Source organism: Rhinopithecus bieti, unplaced genomic scaffold (genome assembly GCF_001698545.2).
Source record: "Rhinopithecus bieti isolate Rb0 unplaced genomic scaffold, ASM169854v2 scaffold_15296, whole genome shotgun sequence".
Classification (NCBI taxonomy): Eukaryota; Metazoa; Chordata; class Mammalia; order Primates; family Cercopithecidae; genus Rhinopithecus; species Rhinopithecus bieti.
Window position 1 is genome coordinate 782,430 of NW_016809075.1, and position 17,640 is coordinate 800,069.

At 40.1% G+C, this 17,640-nt stretch overlaps 1 protein-coding gene across 1 annotated transcript in view; it reads left to right on the plus strand.

Moving 5' to 3' along the window:
• Positions 1-3,048, plus strand: part of LOC108539583 (heterogeneous nuclear ribonucleoprotein K-like) — a 48,125-nt gene extending 45,077 nt beyond the window's left edge. The window contains 3 exon segments of the mRNA XM_017888395.1: positions 1,675-2,186; positions 2,188-3,014; positions 3,017-3,048. Coding sequence (XP_017743884.1) covers positions 1,675-2,186; positions 2,188-3,014; positions 3,017-3,048 — 1,371 coding nt within the window.
• The last annotated feature ends 14,592 nt before the right edge of the window (positions 3,049-17,640 follow it).

A 17,640-nucleotide genomic window follows, 5' to 3' on the forward strand; every position in this document is an offset into this window, starting at 1 on the left:
ATATATATATATCCAGGCATGGCAGGACATGCCTGCAGTCCCAGTTACTTGAGGGGGCTGAGGCAGGAGGATCACTTGAGTCTAGGAGGTCAAGGCTGCAGTGAGCTGAGATCACATCACTGCACTCCAGCCTGGGTGACAAAACATGACACGGTCTCAAAAAAATAGATAGATAGATAGATAGATAGATAGATAGATAGATAGATAGATAGACAGATATCAGAGCAGAATGAATAAAATTGAAATAAAGAAAATGATATAAAATATCAATGAAACAAAGAGTTGGTTTTTTGAAAGTTAAAATTGACAAACATTTAGCCAGGCTAATGAATTAAAAAGAGAGAAGATCCAAATAAAATCAGAAATAAAAAAGGAGACATACAACTGATACCACAGAAATTTAAAGGATCGACTATATCCCAATACATCAGAAAATCTAGAAGAAATGGACAAATTCCTATACACGTACAACTGTATAGGACACGTACACCAAGACTGAAACAGAAAGAAATCCAAAACTTGAACAGATGAATAGCAAGTAATGAGACTGAAGCTGTACTAAAAGTCTCCCAGTAAAGAGAAACTTTGGACCACACGGCTTCACTGCTGAATTCTACCAAACATTTAAAGAAGAACTTATACCAATCCTACTCAAACTATTCTGAAAAACAGAGGAAGAGGGACTGCTTTCAAACCAATTCTATGAAGCCAGTAATACCCTGATACCAAAACCAGACAAAGATACATTAAAAAAAAAAAAAAAAAAAAAAAAAAAAAAAAGATCAGGCCAATATCTCTGATGAATATTGGTGCAAAAATTCTCAACAAAATACTAGCAAACTGAATTCAACAATATATTAAAAAGATCATTCATTATTACCAAGTGGGATTTATCCCTGGGATGCACGAATGGTTCAACATCCACAAATCAATCAACATGATACATCATATCATCAGAATGAAGGACAAAAACCATAAAGTCATTTCAATTGATGCTTAAAAAGCATTTAATAAAGCTCAACTCTCTTCATAATAAAAACCCTCTGAAAACTGGCTATAGAAGGAACATGTCTCATCATAATAAAAGCCATATATGACAGACCACCAGCTAGTATCATACTGAATGGGGAAAAACGGAAAGCCTTTCCTCTAAGCTCTGGAAGATGACAAGGATGCCACTTTCACCACTATTATTGGACATAATACTGAAAGTCCTAGCTAGAGAAATCAGACAAGAGAAAGAAAGAAAAGTCATCCAAATTGGGAAAGAAGAAATCAAATTATCTTTGTTTCCAAACGATATGGGCTTATGTTTGGAAAAACCTAAAGAATCCACCAAAAAAACTGTTAGAACTGATAAATTCACTAAAGTTGCAGGATATCAGCATACGAAAATCAGTAACATTTCTATATACCAACAGTGAACCATTTGAAAAAGAAATTAAAACCTAATCAAACAACTCTATAGGAAATAATCTAATAATCTGATTTAAAAGTGGAAAAAAATTTATTCGACATTTCTCAGGAGAAGACACACAAGCACAGCGGCGGAGGGACGGTGACCTCGTGCAGCTACTGCAGCACTGGGGTGTCAGTCATTGGTCTGACCCAGAACACTTCAGTTCTGCTCTGCAAGGATATATAATAACTGATTGGTGTGTCCATTAATACAAGAATGTGGAAACTGAACAGCCAGAAGAAACCTTCCCTAACACTGAAACCAATGGTGAATTTGGTAAACGCCCTGCAGAAGATATGGAAGAGGAACAAGTATTTAAAAGATCTGGAAACACTGATGAGATGGTTGAATTACGCATTCTGCTTCAGAGCAAGAATGCTGGGGCAGTGATTGGAAAAGGAAGCAAGAATATTAAGGCTCTCCCTACAGACTACAATGCCAGTGTTTCAATTCCAGACAGCAGTAGCCCCAAGCCTATATTGAGTATTAGTGCTGATATTGAAACAATTGGAGAAATTATAAGGAAAATCATCCATACCTTGGAAGAGGGCCTGCAGTTGCCATCACTCACTGCAACCAGCCAGCTCCTGCTCGAATCTGATGCTGTGGAATGCTTAAACTACCAACACCATAAAGGAAGTGACTTTGACTGCGAGTTGAGGCTGTTGATTCATCAGAGTCTAGCAGCAGGAATCACTGGGGTCAAAGATGCTAAAATCAAAGAACTGAGAAAACACTCAAACAACCATCACGCTTTTCCAGGAATGTTGTCCTCATTCCACTGACAGAGTTATTCTTATTGGAGGAAAATCCGATAGGGTTGTAGAGTGCATAAAGATCATCCTTGATCTTATATCTGAGGCTCCCATCAAAGGACATGCACAGCCTTATGATCCCAATTTTTACGATGAAACCTATGATTATGGTGGTTTTACAGCAGTGTTTGATGACCGCCGTGGACGCCCAGTGGGATTTCTGATGCAGGGAAGAGGTGGTTTTGATAGAATGCCCCCTGGTCATGGTGGGCGTCACATGCCTCCATCTAGAAGAAATTATGATGATATGAGCGCTCGTCGAGGACCACCTTCTCCTCCTCCTGGACAAAGTGGCTGGGGTGGTAGCAGAGCTCAGAATCTTCCTCTTCCTCCACCACCTAGAGAGGGAGATCTCATGACCTATAACAGAAAAGGGAGACCTGGAGACCGTTACGACGGCATGGTTGATTTCAGTGCTGATGAAACTTGGGACTCTGCAGTAGATCCATGGAGTGCATCAGAATGGCAGATGGCTTATGAACCACAGGGTGGCTCCGGATATGATTATTCCTATGCAGGGAATGGTGGCTCATATGGTGATCTTGGTGGACCTATTATTACTACACAAGTAACTATTCCCAAAGATTTGTCTGGATCTATTATTGGCAAAGGTGGTCAGTGGATTAAACAAATCTGTCATGAGTAGGGAGCTTTGATCAAAATTGATGAGCCTTTAGAAGGATTCGAAGATCAGATCATTACCATTACAGGAACACAGGACCAGATACAGAATGCACAGTATTTGTGAAGCAGTATTCTGGAAAATTTTTGTAAGACTAGTGAAGAACTGAAGGAGTCCTGCATGCTTTTTTTTTTTTTTTTTTTCCAATCTGCTTCTGTTTAAAAAGCCAACATTCCTCTGCTTCATAGGTGTTCTGCATTTGAGGTGTAGGGAAATTTTTGCTATTCACCAGATGTGATGTTTTAGTTCCTTACCAACAGGGTTGGAGGGGGGAAGGGCATGCCAAAAAAACAAACAAACAAACAAACAAACAAAAACTAACATTGAAATTTTGAAACAGCAGCAGAGTGAGCGGATCTTATTTTTTGTTATTGTTGGTGGTTTGAAGAAATTCCCCCTATGTAATTATTATGAACACCTTGCTTTGTGGTCACTGTAACATTTGGGGGGTGGGACAGGGAGGAAAAGTAACATTAGCCCACATGTCCCTGGCATCTGTTCAGAGCAGTTCAGAATGCAATGCTCTTTTGTAAGAAACATTTTATGATTTTTAAAATAAATTTAATTAACCCAAAAAAAGAAGACATACAAATGGCAAACAGGCATAAGAAAAGGTATGCAACATCACTGATCATCAGAGAAATGTGAATCAAAACTACAATGAGGTATCACCTCACTCCAGTTAAAATGGCTTTTGTCCAAAAGACAGGCAATAGCAAATGTTAGTGAAGATGTGGAGAAAAGGGAACCCTCTTACACTGTTGGTGGGAATGTCAATTAGTAATCTCATTTACAAGAGCCATAAATATAATTAAATGCCTAAGTATTAACCAAAGAAGGGAAAGAGCTTTATAAGGAAAACTATACAACACTGATGAAAGAAATGGAAGAGGGCATTAAAAAAATAGAAAGATATTTCATGTTTATGGATTGGAAAAATCAATAATGTTAAAATGTCTATACTACCCAAAGCAATCTACAGATTCAATGCTACTCCTATCAAAATACCAATGACATTCTTCACATAGAAAAAATAATTCCAAAATTTATATGGAACCACAAAAAAGCCAAAATAGCCAAAGCTATCTTAAGCAAAAAGAAGAAAACTGAAGGAATCACATCACCTGACTTCAAATTATACCACAGAGCTATAGTAACCAAAACAGCTTGGTACTGGTATAAAAACACACAGACCAATGGAACAGAACAGAGAACCCAGAAACAAATCCACGCACCTACAGTGAACTCAATTTCAACAAAGGTGCCAAGAACATGCTTTGGGGAAAAGACAGTATCATTGATAAATGGTGCTGGAAAAACTGGATATCCATATGCAGATGAATGGAGCTATGCCCCTATCTCTTGCCAAATACAAACATCAAATCAAAATGGATCAAAGACTTAAACCTAAGACCTCAAACTATGAAACTACTACAAGAAAACATTGGGGAAAATCTCCAGGACATTGGTCTGGGCAAAAATTTCTTGAGTAAGACCCCATAAGCAGAGACAACCAAACCAAAAATGGACAAATGGCATCATATCAAGTTAAAAAGCTTCTGCACAGCAAAGTAAACAATCAACAAAGTGAAGAGACAACCCATAGAATGGGAGTAAATATTTGCAAACTACCCATCTGACAAAGGATTAAAAACCAGAATATATAAGGCACTCAAACTACTCTGTAGGAAACAATCTAATAATCTGATTTGAAAATGGACAAAAGATTTAAATAGACATTTCTCAAAAGAAGAAATACAAATAGCAAACAGGCATAAGAAAAGGTATGCAACATCATTGATCATCAGAGAAATGCAAATCAAAACTACAAGATATCATCTCACTCCAGTTAAAATGGCTTTTATCCAAAAGACAGGCAATAACAAATGCTGGTGAGGATGTGGAGAAAAGGAAACTTTCTTACACTGTTGGTAGGAATGTAAATTAGTACAACCACTATGAAAAACAGTTTGGAAGTTCCTCAAAAAACTAAAAATAGAGCTACCATATGATTCAGCAATCCCACTGTTGGGTATACACCCCCAAAAAGGAAATCAGTATATCAAAGATATATCTGCACTCCAAAGTTTGTTTGAGCACTGTTTATAATAGCCAAGATTTGGAAGCAACCTAAGTGTCTGTCAACAGATGAATGGATGATATGGTTTGGCTGTGTCCCCAACCAAATCTCACCTTGCATTGTAATAATCCCCATGTGTCAAGGGTGGGGCCAGGTGGAGACAATCTAATTATGGGGGCAGTTTCTCCCATACTGTTCTTGTGGTAGTAAATAAGTCTCATGAGAACTGATGGTTTTATAAATGAGAGTTACCCTGCACAAGCTCTCTCTTGCCTGCTGCCATGTAAGAGGTGTTTTGCTTCTGCTTCGCTTTGGGCCATGACCTTGAGGCCTTCCCAGCCATGTGGAACTACGAGTTAATTAAACCTCTTTCCTTTATAAATTACCCAGTCCTGGGTATGTCTTTATTAGCAGTGTGAGAGCAAACTAATACAATGAATACAGAAAATGTGGTACTTACACACAATGGAGTATTATTCAGCCACAAAAAATGAATGAGATCCTGTCATTTGCAACAACATGGACGGAACTGGAGGTCATTATGTTAAGTGGAATAATCCAGGTACAGAAAGACAAACATCACATGTTCTCACTTATTTTGGGGAATCTAAAATCAAAACAATTGAACTCATGGAGCTAGAGAGCAGAAGAAGGGTTACCAGAGGGAAGGTGGGAGCGGGAGGGGAAGGTGGGAATGGTTAATGGGTACCAAAAAAATAGAAAGAATGAAGAAGGCCTAGTGTTTGCTAGCACAACAGGGCAACTATAGCCAATAATAATTTAATCATACACTTAAAAATAACTTTAAAAAGTATAATTGGATTGTAATACAAAGAATAAATACTTGAAAGGATGGATACCCCATTTTCCATGATGTTGTGATTACTCATTGCATGCCTGTATCAAAGCATCTTACGTACCCCATACATACACCTACTATGTAGCCACAAAAATTAAAATTAATTATAAATGGCTACCTCTAGGAAATTATAGAGAATTGGGAAGTTGGCAAGAGTAAGGTGAGTAACCCCTTGTTCTAATCCTCACAGTACAGATGGCCCCTGACTTATGATGGTTCCACTTATGACTTCTCAACTTTATGATGGGGCAAAATTGACACTTGTTCAGTATAAACCGCATTTTGAGTACCTATACAATCATTCTATTTTATATTTTCAGTAGAGTATTCAATAAATTATATGAGAGATTTGATCCTTTATTATAAAATAAGCTTTGTGTTAGATGATTTTGTCCAACGGCAGGTTAATGTAAGTGTTCTCAGCATGTTTAAGTTAGGCTGGGCCACACTGTCATTCGGTAGGTTAGGTTTATTAAATGTATTTTTGACACAATGTTTTCACTTATTATGGGTTTATCGGGACATTCAGGACACAACCCCATCATAAGTTGAGGAGCATCTGTACTATCTTATTCTTCAACTGTGTCCCTAATTATTTTAACCAAACAAGGAGAGGAGCCAGCATGACATTGATGATCTCAGCTTCAGGCCTTGTGGGCTCCTGAGATGAAGAGCAAGACAAAGTGAGCTGGGGAAGACAGAGAGCTCTAGACTTCCCTCTGTCACAGTCCTGTGAAAGGAAGGAGAACAATCAGAGAGGAAAGAAGAAATAGGACAGACAGGAGCAATAATCCATACTGGAGCTGGTCAGCCGAGACCTTCTAAGACTGAGTCAGCTTCTTTCTGAGCTGTTCCCAAACGAGTCTGCCAGCTATAAAACTCATAGTTCAGGGATAACAAGTATTATTGACAATAATGTAAAACACATGATGCAAAAGTGTCCCACCATAAGGATGGTTTAAATAAAAATAATATATCCAAATATAGAATACTGAAAGACATTTAAAAGGATGTTTAGAGGGCTATTAAATAACATGGAAAGGCATTTAAAGTCTATTTAGTCTAAGGGGAGTAAAAGCGGAGATCAAAAAAGGAGAGTGTACAACAGCATATACAGCATGCCTTTTTGGTTTAAAGTTATATACGCAAAATATTAAAACTATACACATATACATGTGCACAGAAAAAAGACTGGAAGAAAACAACTAATAAGTAATATTTATTTTAAATTGTCTATGTGTTTTTAAATTATCTACAATGAGCATATATTCCTTTCATAATAAAACAATAGAGGTGCTGCTGTTATTTTATTTTATTTTATTTTATTTTATTTTATTTTATTTTATTTTATTTTATTTTTAGACAGGGTCTCACTATGCCACCCAGGCTGGAATGCAGTGACATGATCATGGCTCATGGCAGCTTCAACCTTCTGGGCTCAAAACAATCCTCCTACCCCAGCCTCTACAGGCAGGTACCAACACACCTGACTTTTTTTTTTTTTTCTTTGTAGAGGGGATCTCCCTATGTTGCCCAGGCTGGTGTCAGACACCTGGCCTCACATGATCCTCCTACCTCAGCATCCCAAAGTGTTAGGATTACAGGCATGAGCCACTACACCCAGCCATACATTTTTAATTAATAAAATGAAAGGTACGATCTTATCGCTGTCACCCTTACTCAATATGGTAATATACGAAATGTCCACCTGCATTTCACATTTCATTGCAAGCATTTAAATTACAAAAGACTGACACATTAAAAGAGTATAACTATCATTTTTATTCAAGTTGGCCAGCCTCTACCAGAAGAGCTTCAGTTGTCTTGATACCAAATTTTTTTAGTAACACTCCAAATTTGGCCATCCCCTTCTAAAGCTGTCAGACAACAAATAGATATCCAAATGCAATGTGTGTCAATGTGTAAATGCTGGTGTCTAAGTTAAAATATAGCTCTTAATGTGGCTAGCATCATGGCTAAGATCGAAAGGAGTGCTCCCTTTCCATCAGCGTGAATATAAACTAGAACAAACATTTTGGGAAACAACTTGTAAATATGTATTTAAGCCTCAAAAACCGACTCAGAGATTCATTTTCTGGGAACATAATCTAAGAAAACTATTGAAATGCAGAAGAAAAAAGACATTGCAGCATTATTTATAATGCAGATGGATAGGTAAAGTGTTTAATCCCAAGGATGAGATATTACACAGTCATCAAAAAATATGTTTTCAAATAATTTTAATGACACAGCAAAATGGTTACGATTGTTATGAAAAAAGGATACCCAATTGCATAACCTCAAATATTTAAACAAAATGCATAGAGTAAGTGCATTTTGGGAAATGCATAGTGTAAGTGCATAGTGGAACTTTCCTCGTGGCCCTCCAAAGTTTCACTGAAAAATCAACTTACAAAAGGCACATTAATTGGAGAAAAGGCATATGAATTTATTTAATGCATAGACACAGGAGCCTTCAGAATAAAGAAGCAAAGATACAGGAGAAATTGTCCATTTTTATGCTTAGGTTCGACAAAGTATGGGTATCCTTGTAGAAATATGACTGATTGAACAAAAAGGGTATGAGCTAACGCTAATAGACTGAGCCGGGAAACCCAGCAAGGCCTGTCTGTCTACATTCCTCTTGGCCTCGCTGAGCAGTATTCTGCCCTTCTGGGTGTGGCGCAGGACCCTCTCTGCAATGGGGTCTTATGACCTCCACCAAACAAGGTAGGTCAGATACTTTATTTATGGCCAGTTTTTACACAGAAAGAAGTGGGGAGAGTTAGAGTAATATTGTTAAGTTTTGTGGCTGACTTTGGGGAAAAGGGGTTCTGGTTTCTATGACCCATATTGGGGCAGAGGGATTCTAGTTCCTATGGCTAGCCTTGGGGGAGAATAGGACTGAGAGACAGGAAGGCAGGAGAAGGTGGAGAAGAACTTTTGCTTCTGAGGTTCTTTCTGAGGCCTCCATTTTGGGGTATTGTTTTGTGAGCCCCAATATTGGCATATGTGATGGTTAACTTTAAGTGTCTACTTGACTGAACGAAGGAATACCTAGAGAAGTGGTAAAGCATGCCTTCTGGGTGTATCTGTGGGGGGGTCTTTCCAGAGGAGACTGGCCTGTGAGTTGGATTGCATGGGGAAGATCTGCCCTCAATGTGAGTGGGCACCATCTAATCACCTGGGAACCTAGAGAGAACACAAAAGGCAGAGAAAGGGTCTTTCCTCTCTCTCCTGGAGCTGGGATGCTCTTTTTTTACCTGCCCTCAGACATCAGAACTTCAGATTCTCCAGCCTTTGGATTCCAGGACTCATACCAGTGGCCTTCCGGGTTGTCAGGCCTTTGTCCTCTGACTGTGAATCACACCATCAGCTTCCCTGGTTCTGAGGCTTTCAGATTCAAACCGAACTGTGAACCAGGTCTCCACATTGCAGACGGCCTATTGTGGGACATCTCAGGCTCCATAATCTTGAGGACCAATTCTTCTAATAAATCCCCTCTCATATATTATTTATATTTATATTTATATCTAATTTATATTTATATCAATACATAGATACCTATCCTATTCATTTTGTCTCTTTGAAGAACTCTGACTAATACAGCATGGAAGATGAGAAATTCATCAAAACATTAATCATACTTATCTTTGAGTGGTGGAATTATGGATGACTTCCATTCTCTTACCTAGACTACCTACGTCTTCTGAATTTTTGATACCTAAGAGGTGAAGTGGCATTCCTTAGTTCATAGAAACTAGCAAATGCCAATATTGTTTTAAATATATTAATTCAGAAGTGGGCTCATAAACTGATACTCTAGAAACAAACAAAAACATCTTAATGTATAACATTTGCTAGTTCCATGATGTAAATACTTCCACTGTGGCCAATTTCATGTGTCAAACAGGAGGCCTCTTAGAGATGGGCTGGAGCAGGGCAGAGGTGGCGAACACCAAGAGCAAAAGAGCCCCAAGGCAAAGGGAAGCTGAAGAAACTGGGAATAAGTTGCTCACTAAGCACATCACCCCTAGCCCCAGGCTTCCCCTTCCACTCTTGTAATCCAGCTAAGAGTCACTTTTACCTGTAGCTGTGATAAAGAACACTGAAAAGTGAGATTTTTCAGTCCCGAAGGTAGATTCCAAAAAGTTGTATGGTACAGAAGCCAAACTAAGGGCCATGTGGGTCAAAACCTGTGATTATCAGGGGTCACCCAGAGAAAGTAGGTAATTAGCAAGGAGGCCCACCCCCATTGCTTCGATTCCTAGTATGCCTGAGACTGGGCTGGAGAATGCGCATTTATGACAAGCTCCCAGGTGATGCTTATGTGCTGGTCCAGAGATCACACTTTGGGAACCACTGACCTGGATGATTCAAGTTACCAGCAACAAAGGAGGAGGATTCCAGTAGGCGAGTGAGTGCAGGCAGTCCAAATATAGATTGAAGGAAGGAAGACAGCTTCTGTTCCTTCTCAACACACAATTAATACAGTAGTTTTCAGTTCATGTCTTAATAATTTACCGGCCTCTAAGGCAGCAGTCCCCAACCTTTTTGGCACCAGGGACAGGTTTCATGGAAGACAATTTTTCCTTGGACCTGGGAAGGGGGGTTGGTTTGGAGATGATTCTCAAGTGCATTACATTTATTGTGCACTTGATTTCTATTATTATTATATGATAATGGAATAATTATACAACTCACCATAATGTAGAATCAGTGGGAGCCCTGAGCTTGTTTTCCTGCAACTAGACAGTCCCATCTGGGGGTGATGGGAGACAGTGACAGATCATCAGGCATTAGATTCTCGTAAGGAGTGTGCAACCTGGAACCCTCACATGCACAGTTCACAATAGGGTTTGTGCTCCTATGAGAATCTGATGCTGCCACTGATTTGACCAGGGGACCGGCCTCAGGCAGCAATGTGAGCCATGGCGAAGAGCTGTAAATACAGATGAAGCTTCATTCGCTCACCTGCCACTTACCTCCTGGTGCGTAGCAGGCCATTACCAGTCCATAGCCCAGGGATTTGGGGAACCCTGCTCTAAGGTAATTTTATTTTTTATTAGACTGGACATATAGTTGGGAGTTACTATAAATTTCCAACAGCCTTCAGCTTAGCAAAAAAAAATTTGAAATTTTGAGAAATTTACATGGGTAGGATGTTGTTGAGCCTCCTAGAAATAACAAGATTATTGTCACAGTTAACATCAGCACATGCAGCCTCAGAGAGATCCAGTCGTCCCAGATCACTCAGCGAGGCAATGTGTGGGTCAGGCTGGATTGGCTCCTGTGTCCCTCCTCCCTCCTCCCCACTCCTCCTTCCACCTCCATCCTTTCCCCCATAGGTTCTCTCACCCCCACTGCCTCCGCCAGTCTCACTGACTTTAGAGAAGGGATTAAGCTTTAGATTCTTCCATGTTTTGTGTCCTCTGGCATTCTGGAATCTCTGAACTTCTCATGGTAATGCTTTTCAATGCTTAAAATAAAATACCCAGGATTATAAAGGAAACCAACTACATTGAAAAACTGTTATCAAAATAGTATTAGAAAACAAAGTTTGGGTATAGGAATGTGTAGCAATGACAGGTATCACTATATATTAAAGTACTTATAACAAGACCTAGGGGCTGGTCCAGTAAGTGTCAGAACTTTGAAGTGCTGAAGTCAACAATAGTTTGAGATATCTGTAATAATTTCAATGTGCTATGGAAATAGCTGTGGTTTTTACTGGTGGAAACATTATCAGTTTGCTAATGTTACTGTGGCTTGTCATCTAACTTCATAATTAAAGGACATGCCAATTTTCAATTAGAGATGTAATTATTTCTTCCTATTCAAGTTCATGTGTCCTTTGAATTCTAAACATGTACTCCTTGGGGGACAGGGCATCCATGGACATCAGTTAAGTCAGATTCAACAAATCTAAAGAAATCTTCAAGACACTAAAATTTATATTTCCATCTTAATTCTCATATTCTTTTTAAAATATGGCTACGTGATTCTTTGCTCTGTTTTTTTATTTTAAAACTTGGAATGAGGTATTCTTATTCAGTAATTACCCCAGGATCCACTACATGGAAGACAAAACACACTCATATTCCTGTCTCAACAGGACTTCCAAATGTCATCAATCCAGCTTGCTTCCTAAATAATATAGAACATCATTGGCTAAAAAGAATTGCCTTTTGACTCAGAGGCCCATCTTTTCAGAATCGTAAACTCAGAAATCTTGCCTGCAGGGTGCTGGCCAAATCAGATCCGGCACTAGCTGCAAAACATTTTTGGCTCCTTAGAACACATTTCATTTCATTCCTTAACGCATCTTAATTAATGCCCAAAGTTTTCCCCACCCCAGAACAAAACATTACCCAAAAAACTTTATTCTGTTTTGGGAAGCCAAATGCCAACGTTCTCTATCATAGTTGCAAAGGTAAGAAAAAATTAACAGCGTTTATTCTTTTCCTGTCCTCCGTAACTCCACACCAACACATTGAGGTAACTGGAAGTTAAATTTCTACTTTTTAATAGTCTTGGGCATCTCTGCAGAGTGTGCGACGCCTGGGCATTCATGTTTTGCTTTTTTTCATTGCATTCCCCAAGCTCCTGCCCTTTCAAAGATGTATGTAAATGAGGGGGGCCCAACGAGCTATTAATGCAAATTTCTTTAAATCAGAATCCTGAAAATCAAAAGGCTGTTGGTGGTTTCAGAAAATATCTTGCAGGAAAATGCTGTGTCCATAGTGAACTGTCACTGCATGACCCTGGGAAAATTAACTTGTGTGGAGGGAAAAACAAAGAGCAGCGGTTGGAGCAAGACACCTCTGTCAGTCTCCGAGCACAAAACTACAGCTAGGCTGCTGGGGAGGAAGATTTTGAAAGGGAGTTAGGAGGGGTGCTGATTCTTCTCCTTTCCATAGACTTGAGGATTATTTTTTAACAGAAAATGTCTCCAAACATTATGTTTAATAACATATGAATAAATGTGTGAAAGGGTCTTCCATGGAGAGATGAAATCCCTTCACCTATTACTGGAACCTGAGACCACTGTGCTGATATCACTAGAAAGCCCTGAAACCAAAGGTTTCACTGAATCAAAGTTTCGCTGGCCTTGCCCCACATCCCAGCTCTCCCTGCCACCAGGAAGCTGGCTCTGCAGTTTGGGTGTCAGAGCCACTTCATCCCTAGGGCTTTTCCTACAGGATGGAGGGACAGGATTTTGTCATTACCTGGAATCTGTTGAGAATTTGCTTCCCTCTCAAAGAACGATGTATTTTCACATCAGCATATCCTTGGATCAAGAAAGAGATCTTCTGTAACCAAGACCTTGGGAATCCAAGAGAAGAGAAACTAGCACTGGGTGAAACAGGCAGGCCTCCACAGGTTAACCTTGCAGTGCCTCCTGTCTCATTTGGGAAAGGAAGGTAACATTAATAGTACCTGCCTCATGGGATGTTGCGAGTGACTTTCAATGCAAGGTTGAGAAGTGTCTGGAAGAAGCCAATGAATTTTATGGTGTCTTTTAATCCAGCCCCAAATACTTGAAAACACATACCTTTATGGAAAATTATTAACTTTTTGAACATGTATCAGTTGCCTAGAAAATACAGGACCTTGTCCATTAGGAGCACCTTGTCATTTTTCCAGAAACCTGCATTTCAAAACTTTTCAAAATGGTAGAAAAGGAGCACACATACTTCTGGGAATCCTCCCTCTTGTCTGAAACCACAGGCAGCTGCCAGCCTGCAATCCCAACACTGCCACACTAAAAGGGTCTTGGGGAACCCACCCCAACAACACTCGGGCTTGCGGATGAGATGCTGAAGACCAGCAACACCTACCTGTCCACAGCCACCCAGCAGAGCCCACTCCAGAGCTCAGCGACCCTCACTCCCAGCCCAGACCTCACCTTCAGCTTCATAGGGTCCTCACAACTGTAAGGTGAACCTGATTCTCCACCCTCCCTTCCAAGTGCATTCCAGAGTTGCTGACAGTTGAAGATGCAGTCTAAACCTCTGAGCTGCCTTTGAATTTAGTCTCTTGAAGCCATCTGAATCAGAAGCTAGAATTAGAAACTAGAAAGTCAGAGGTTTGAGGGAGAAATTTTCCCTGAGAATGGTCAGCCTGCATTTATTATTGGGGTCCCAGTAATTCTCTTTACTTCTCTCAATAGATTTCACTGCTCCATTAATTTTAGTACCTTTGAAAGGTCTAAATGCAACCCTGGATCTCAATTCCAAATAGCCCTTTAAGGAACAGCAACCCTGAGAAGGCAAAGTACTTAGCTACAATTGGCTTCGACCATATGTGAGGTACATGTTCACAGTCAGCTCAACCCACAACCCAAACATCATCACACAGCTGCCAGCCTCTAAATTCACACACCAAAGTCCAGACAAATGCTTAGGGGCCCACCACATAAATTCATACTCTACACAGTGGCCTCAAACACATACACACACCTGGCATGCGCTATACACACAAACCCTACATACACATATATGCACTGTGATCAACCTAACTAAACATGTGCTAACACACACACACACGAATACTATGTGTGCACACATACACACACATTCTCATTCTGTCTCTCTTGCTCTCTTACTTTGTTCCCTGCCTGATTGCTAATCCTCCAAGTCTTGGCTTTGTGACCCTGAACTTCAACTCTCAGGCCTACTTCTGTTGCTATGCATTTGGCATTTACTCTTGGATCCGACTTTGAACATGAGCTGACCTTATTGGTCTTTAACATAACTTGCTTTACTTCTCATGAGATCTGCAACCTGAATCTGCAACATCCATGCTCTAGCTCAGACCTCTGAGGAATCCAAATTCTGACACCTCCCATTTAATCAGAGATCCAACCCAACCAGCCAGCATGGGGCAGAATCTCTTCTTCCACCACCACCTTGTTCCCAAAGCAGGCGGACGGGGTGAATTGATTAGGCAGCACAGCCCCAAAGGACATCAGAGGATAAAACTTACCTACTTGAGCCAGCTGCTCCATTCAGTTAGCCTGGAATTCCATATCTACAGGCTCTGAGTGATCTCATCACAGGAATACACAATCACTGCCCCACTTCAACCCTTAAAAGAAGCCATAAAGGCTGGGCGCAGTGGCTCACAACTGTAATCCCAGCACTTTGGGAGGCCAAGGCAGGTGAATCACGAGGTCAGCAGTTCGAGACCAGCCTGACCAACATGGTGAAACCCCATCTCTACTAAAAATACAAAAATTAGCCAGGCATGGTGGTGGGCGCCTGTAATCCCAGCCACTCGGGAGGCTGAGGCAGGAGAATCGCTTGAACCCCGGGAGGTGGAGGTTGCAGTGAGCCGAGACCACACCACTGCACCCCAGCCTGGGCAACAGAGCAAGACTCCATCTCAACAAAAAAAAAAAAAAAAAAAAAAAAAAAAAAAAAATTTAAGGGGAATTAACCCTTTTTTAAATTTCCTGTTTTTTTTTAAAACCTGGGAGGTTTTTTGTTTTTTTTTTTGTCAGAGACCAGCTTGGCATCCTGACTTTCCCTTGGCATGTTCTACAGACAGTGTGGCAGCCATCCACAGCAGCCAAGAACAGCCTGGCACAATCCCTCCCAGCCTCACCGGCTGGAGTTACCACCAGAACTACTGACCAGGCAGAGTGTGGCTGTGCTGAGTATGCCCTTAAGATACCTACTGCCTATCCATGTCTTGATTTTGTCCTTATTTCCCAACCCCATGGTCTAGTTCAGGGCACTGCCTATAATTGAGGTCTCCAAGAATGTTACCAACTGAAGTTTGGCTGCTTTTTTCCTCTATTGTTTTCACACAGTTTTGTTCTTGAACCCAGACAAGGGGGGGAAGGTAGAGGCAGGGGGAGTGATCTTGGATCCTACACAGAGAACATTCATTTCCAATGACGCCTCTGCTGCCCACTCTTAAACCCACTCCCAGAAGAAAACAGTGACTGGAGCCCAAGTTCTACAAAACAGCCATGGGCATTTCACATGCACACAAGTGACTCACCCTCCCCCACAGACTCCGCAGTCATCTTAATAGCCCATGACCTCATTGTAATTTAAACCCATCCATTGCTGCAATGAATGAAAATGGACTTGGGAAGAGCAGCCCAATACCATTCTCCTTTCTTGCTCCTGTCTCTGACCAGAAAGAGGTATTGATGCAGGGGAGCCACAGTGGATTAGTTAGCAGTTAGCCCCCAAGACAAGCGGATCCCATCCCCAGACTGCCTTAACCTCTAGGTGAAATGAAACCCAGGAGAGACTCAGGACTGGGTATATTGATGAATTGATACTTTGCCAAGTAATTAGAAAACAAACTTTACTATCTGAGCTCAAACCTAATGGTAATATTTTATTTTTGTTGACTTTTGTATAGAATCATACATGCAGCTATACATACATAAGCATATAGATGAATTTTAATTGCCTGTGTTCTGCCTATTTACAAAAAGATTTGAGATGGCTGAAAGCTATATACAAGACAAACGTATATTCTTATTTTTTATTTTTTTATTTCTATTTTTTTTTTACTAATTTCAACTTTCATCTTAGATTCAGGGGTATATGTGCATGTTTGTTACCTGGGTATGTTGCATGATGCCAAGGTTTGGGGTATGATTGATCCTGTCACCCAGATAATGACCATAGTACCCAAGAGTGAGTTTTTCAACCCGTCTGATCCCTCCTTCCCACCTCTAGCAGTCCCTAGTGTCTATTGTTGCCATCTTTATGTTCATGAGTACTCAGTATTTAGCTCCCACTTATAAGTGAGAACATGCTTATTTGGATTTTTGTTCCTCTGATAATTTGCTTAGGATAATGGCCTCCAGCTACATCCATATTCCTGCAAATGACATTACTTCATTCCTTTTTATGGCTGTATAGTATTCCGTGATGTATATGTACAAAAGTTTCTTTATCCAGCCCACTGCTGATGAGCACCTGGGTTGATTCCATGTCTTTGCTACTGTGAATAGTGCTGCAATAAACATACAAGATGTGCCTTTTGGTTGAACAATTTATTTTGAAAATTATATTTTTTAAAAGAATAATGAAACAATTCAAATGTCTATCCACTGCTAAATGGATATAGCCATCAAAGTGGAATATTATTGAGCCATAAAAATCTGTATAGTACTAATACATGTTACAACATAGATAAGCCTTGAAAACATTGTACTAAATGAAAGAAGCCAGACACAAATATGCATATGATTCTGTTTATAATTGACAAATGGGATCTAATTAAACTAAGGAGCTCCTGCACAGCAAAAGAAACTAACATCAGAGTGAACAAGCAACCTACAGAATGGGAGAAAATTTTTGCAATTTACCACCTGACAAAGGTCTAATATCCAGAACCTACAAGGAACCTAAACAAATTACAAGAAAAAAACAAACAACCCCACCAAAAAGTGAGCAAAGGATATGAACAGACCCTTCTCAAAAGAAGACATTTATGCGGCCAACAAATTATGAAAAACAGCTCATCATCACTGGTCATTAAAGAAATGTAAATCAAAATCACAGTGAGATACCATCTCACACCAGTTAGAATGGTGATCATTAATAAGTCTGGAAGCAACAGATACTGGTGAGGCTGTGGAGAAATAGAAACACTTTTACACTGTTGGTGGGAGTATAAATTAGTTCAACCACGTGGAAGACAGTATGGCAATTCCTCAAGGATCTAGAACCAGAAATACCATTTGACCCAGCAATTCCATTACTGGATATA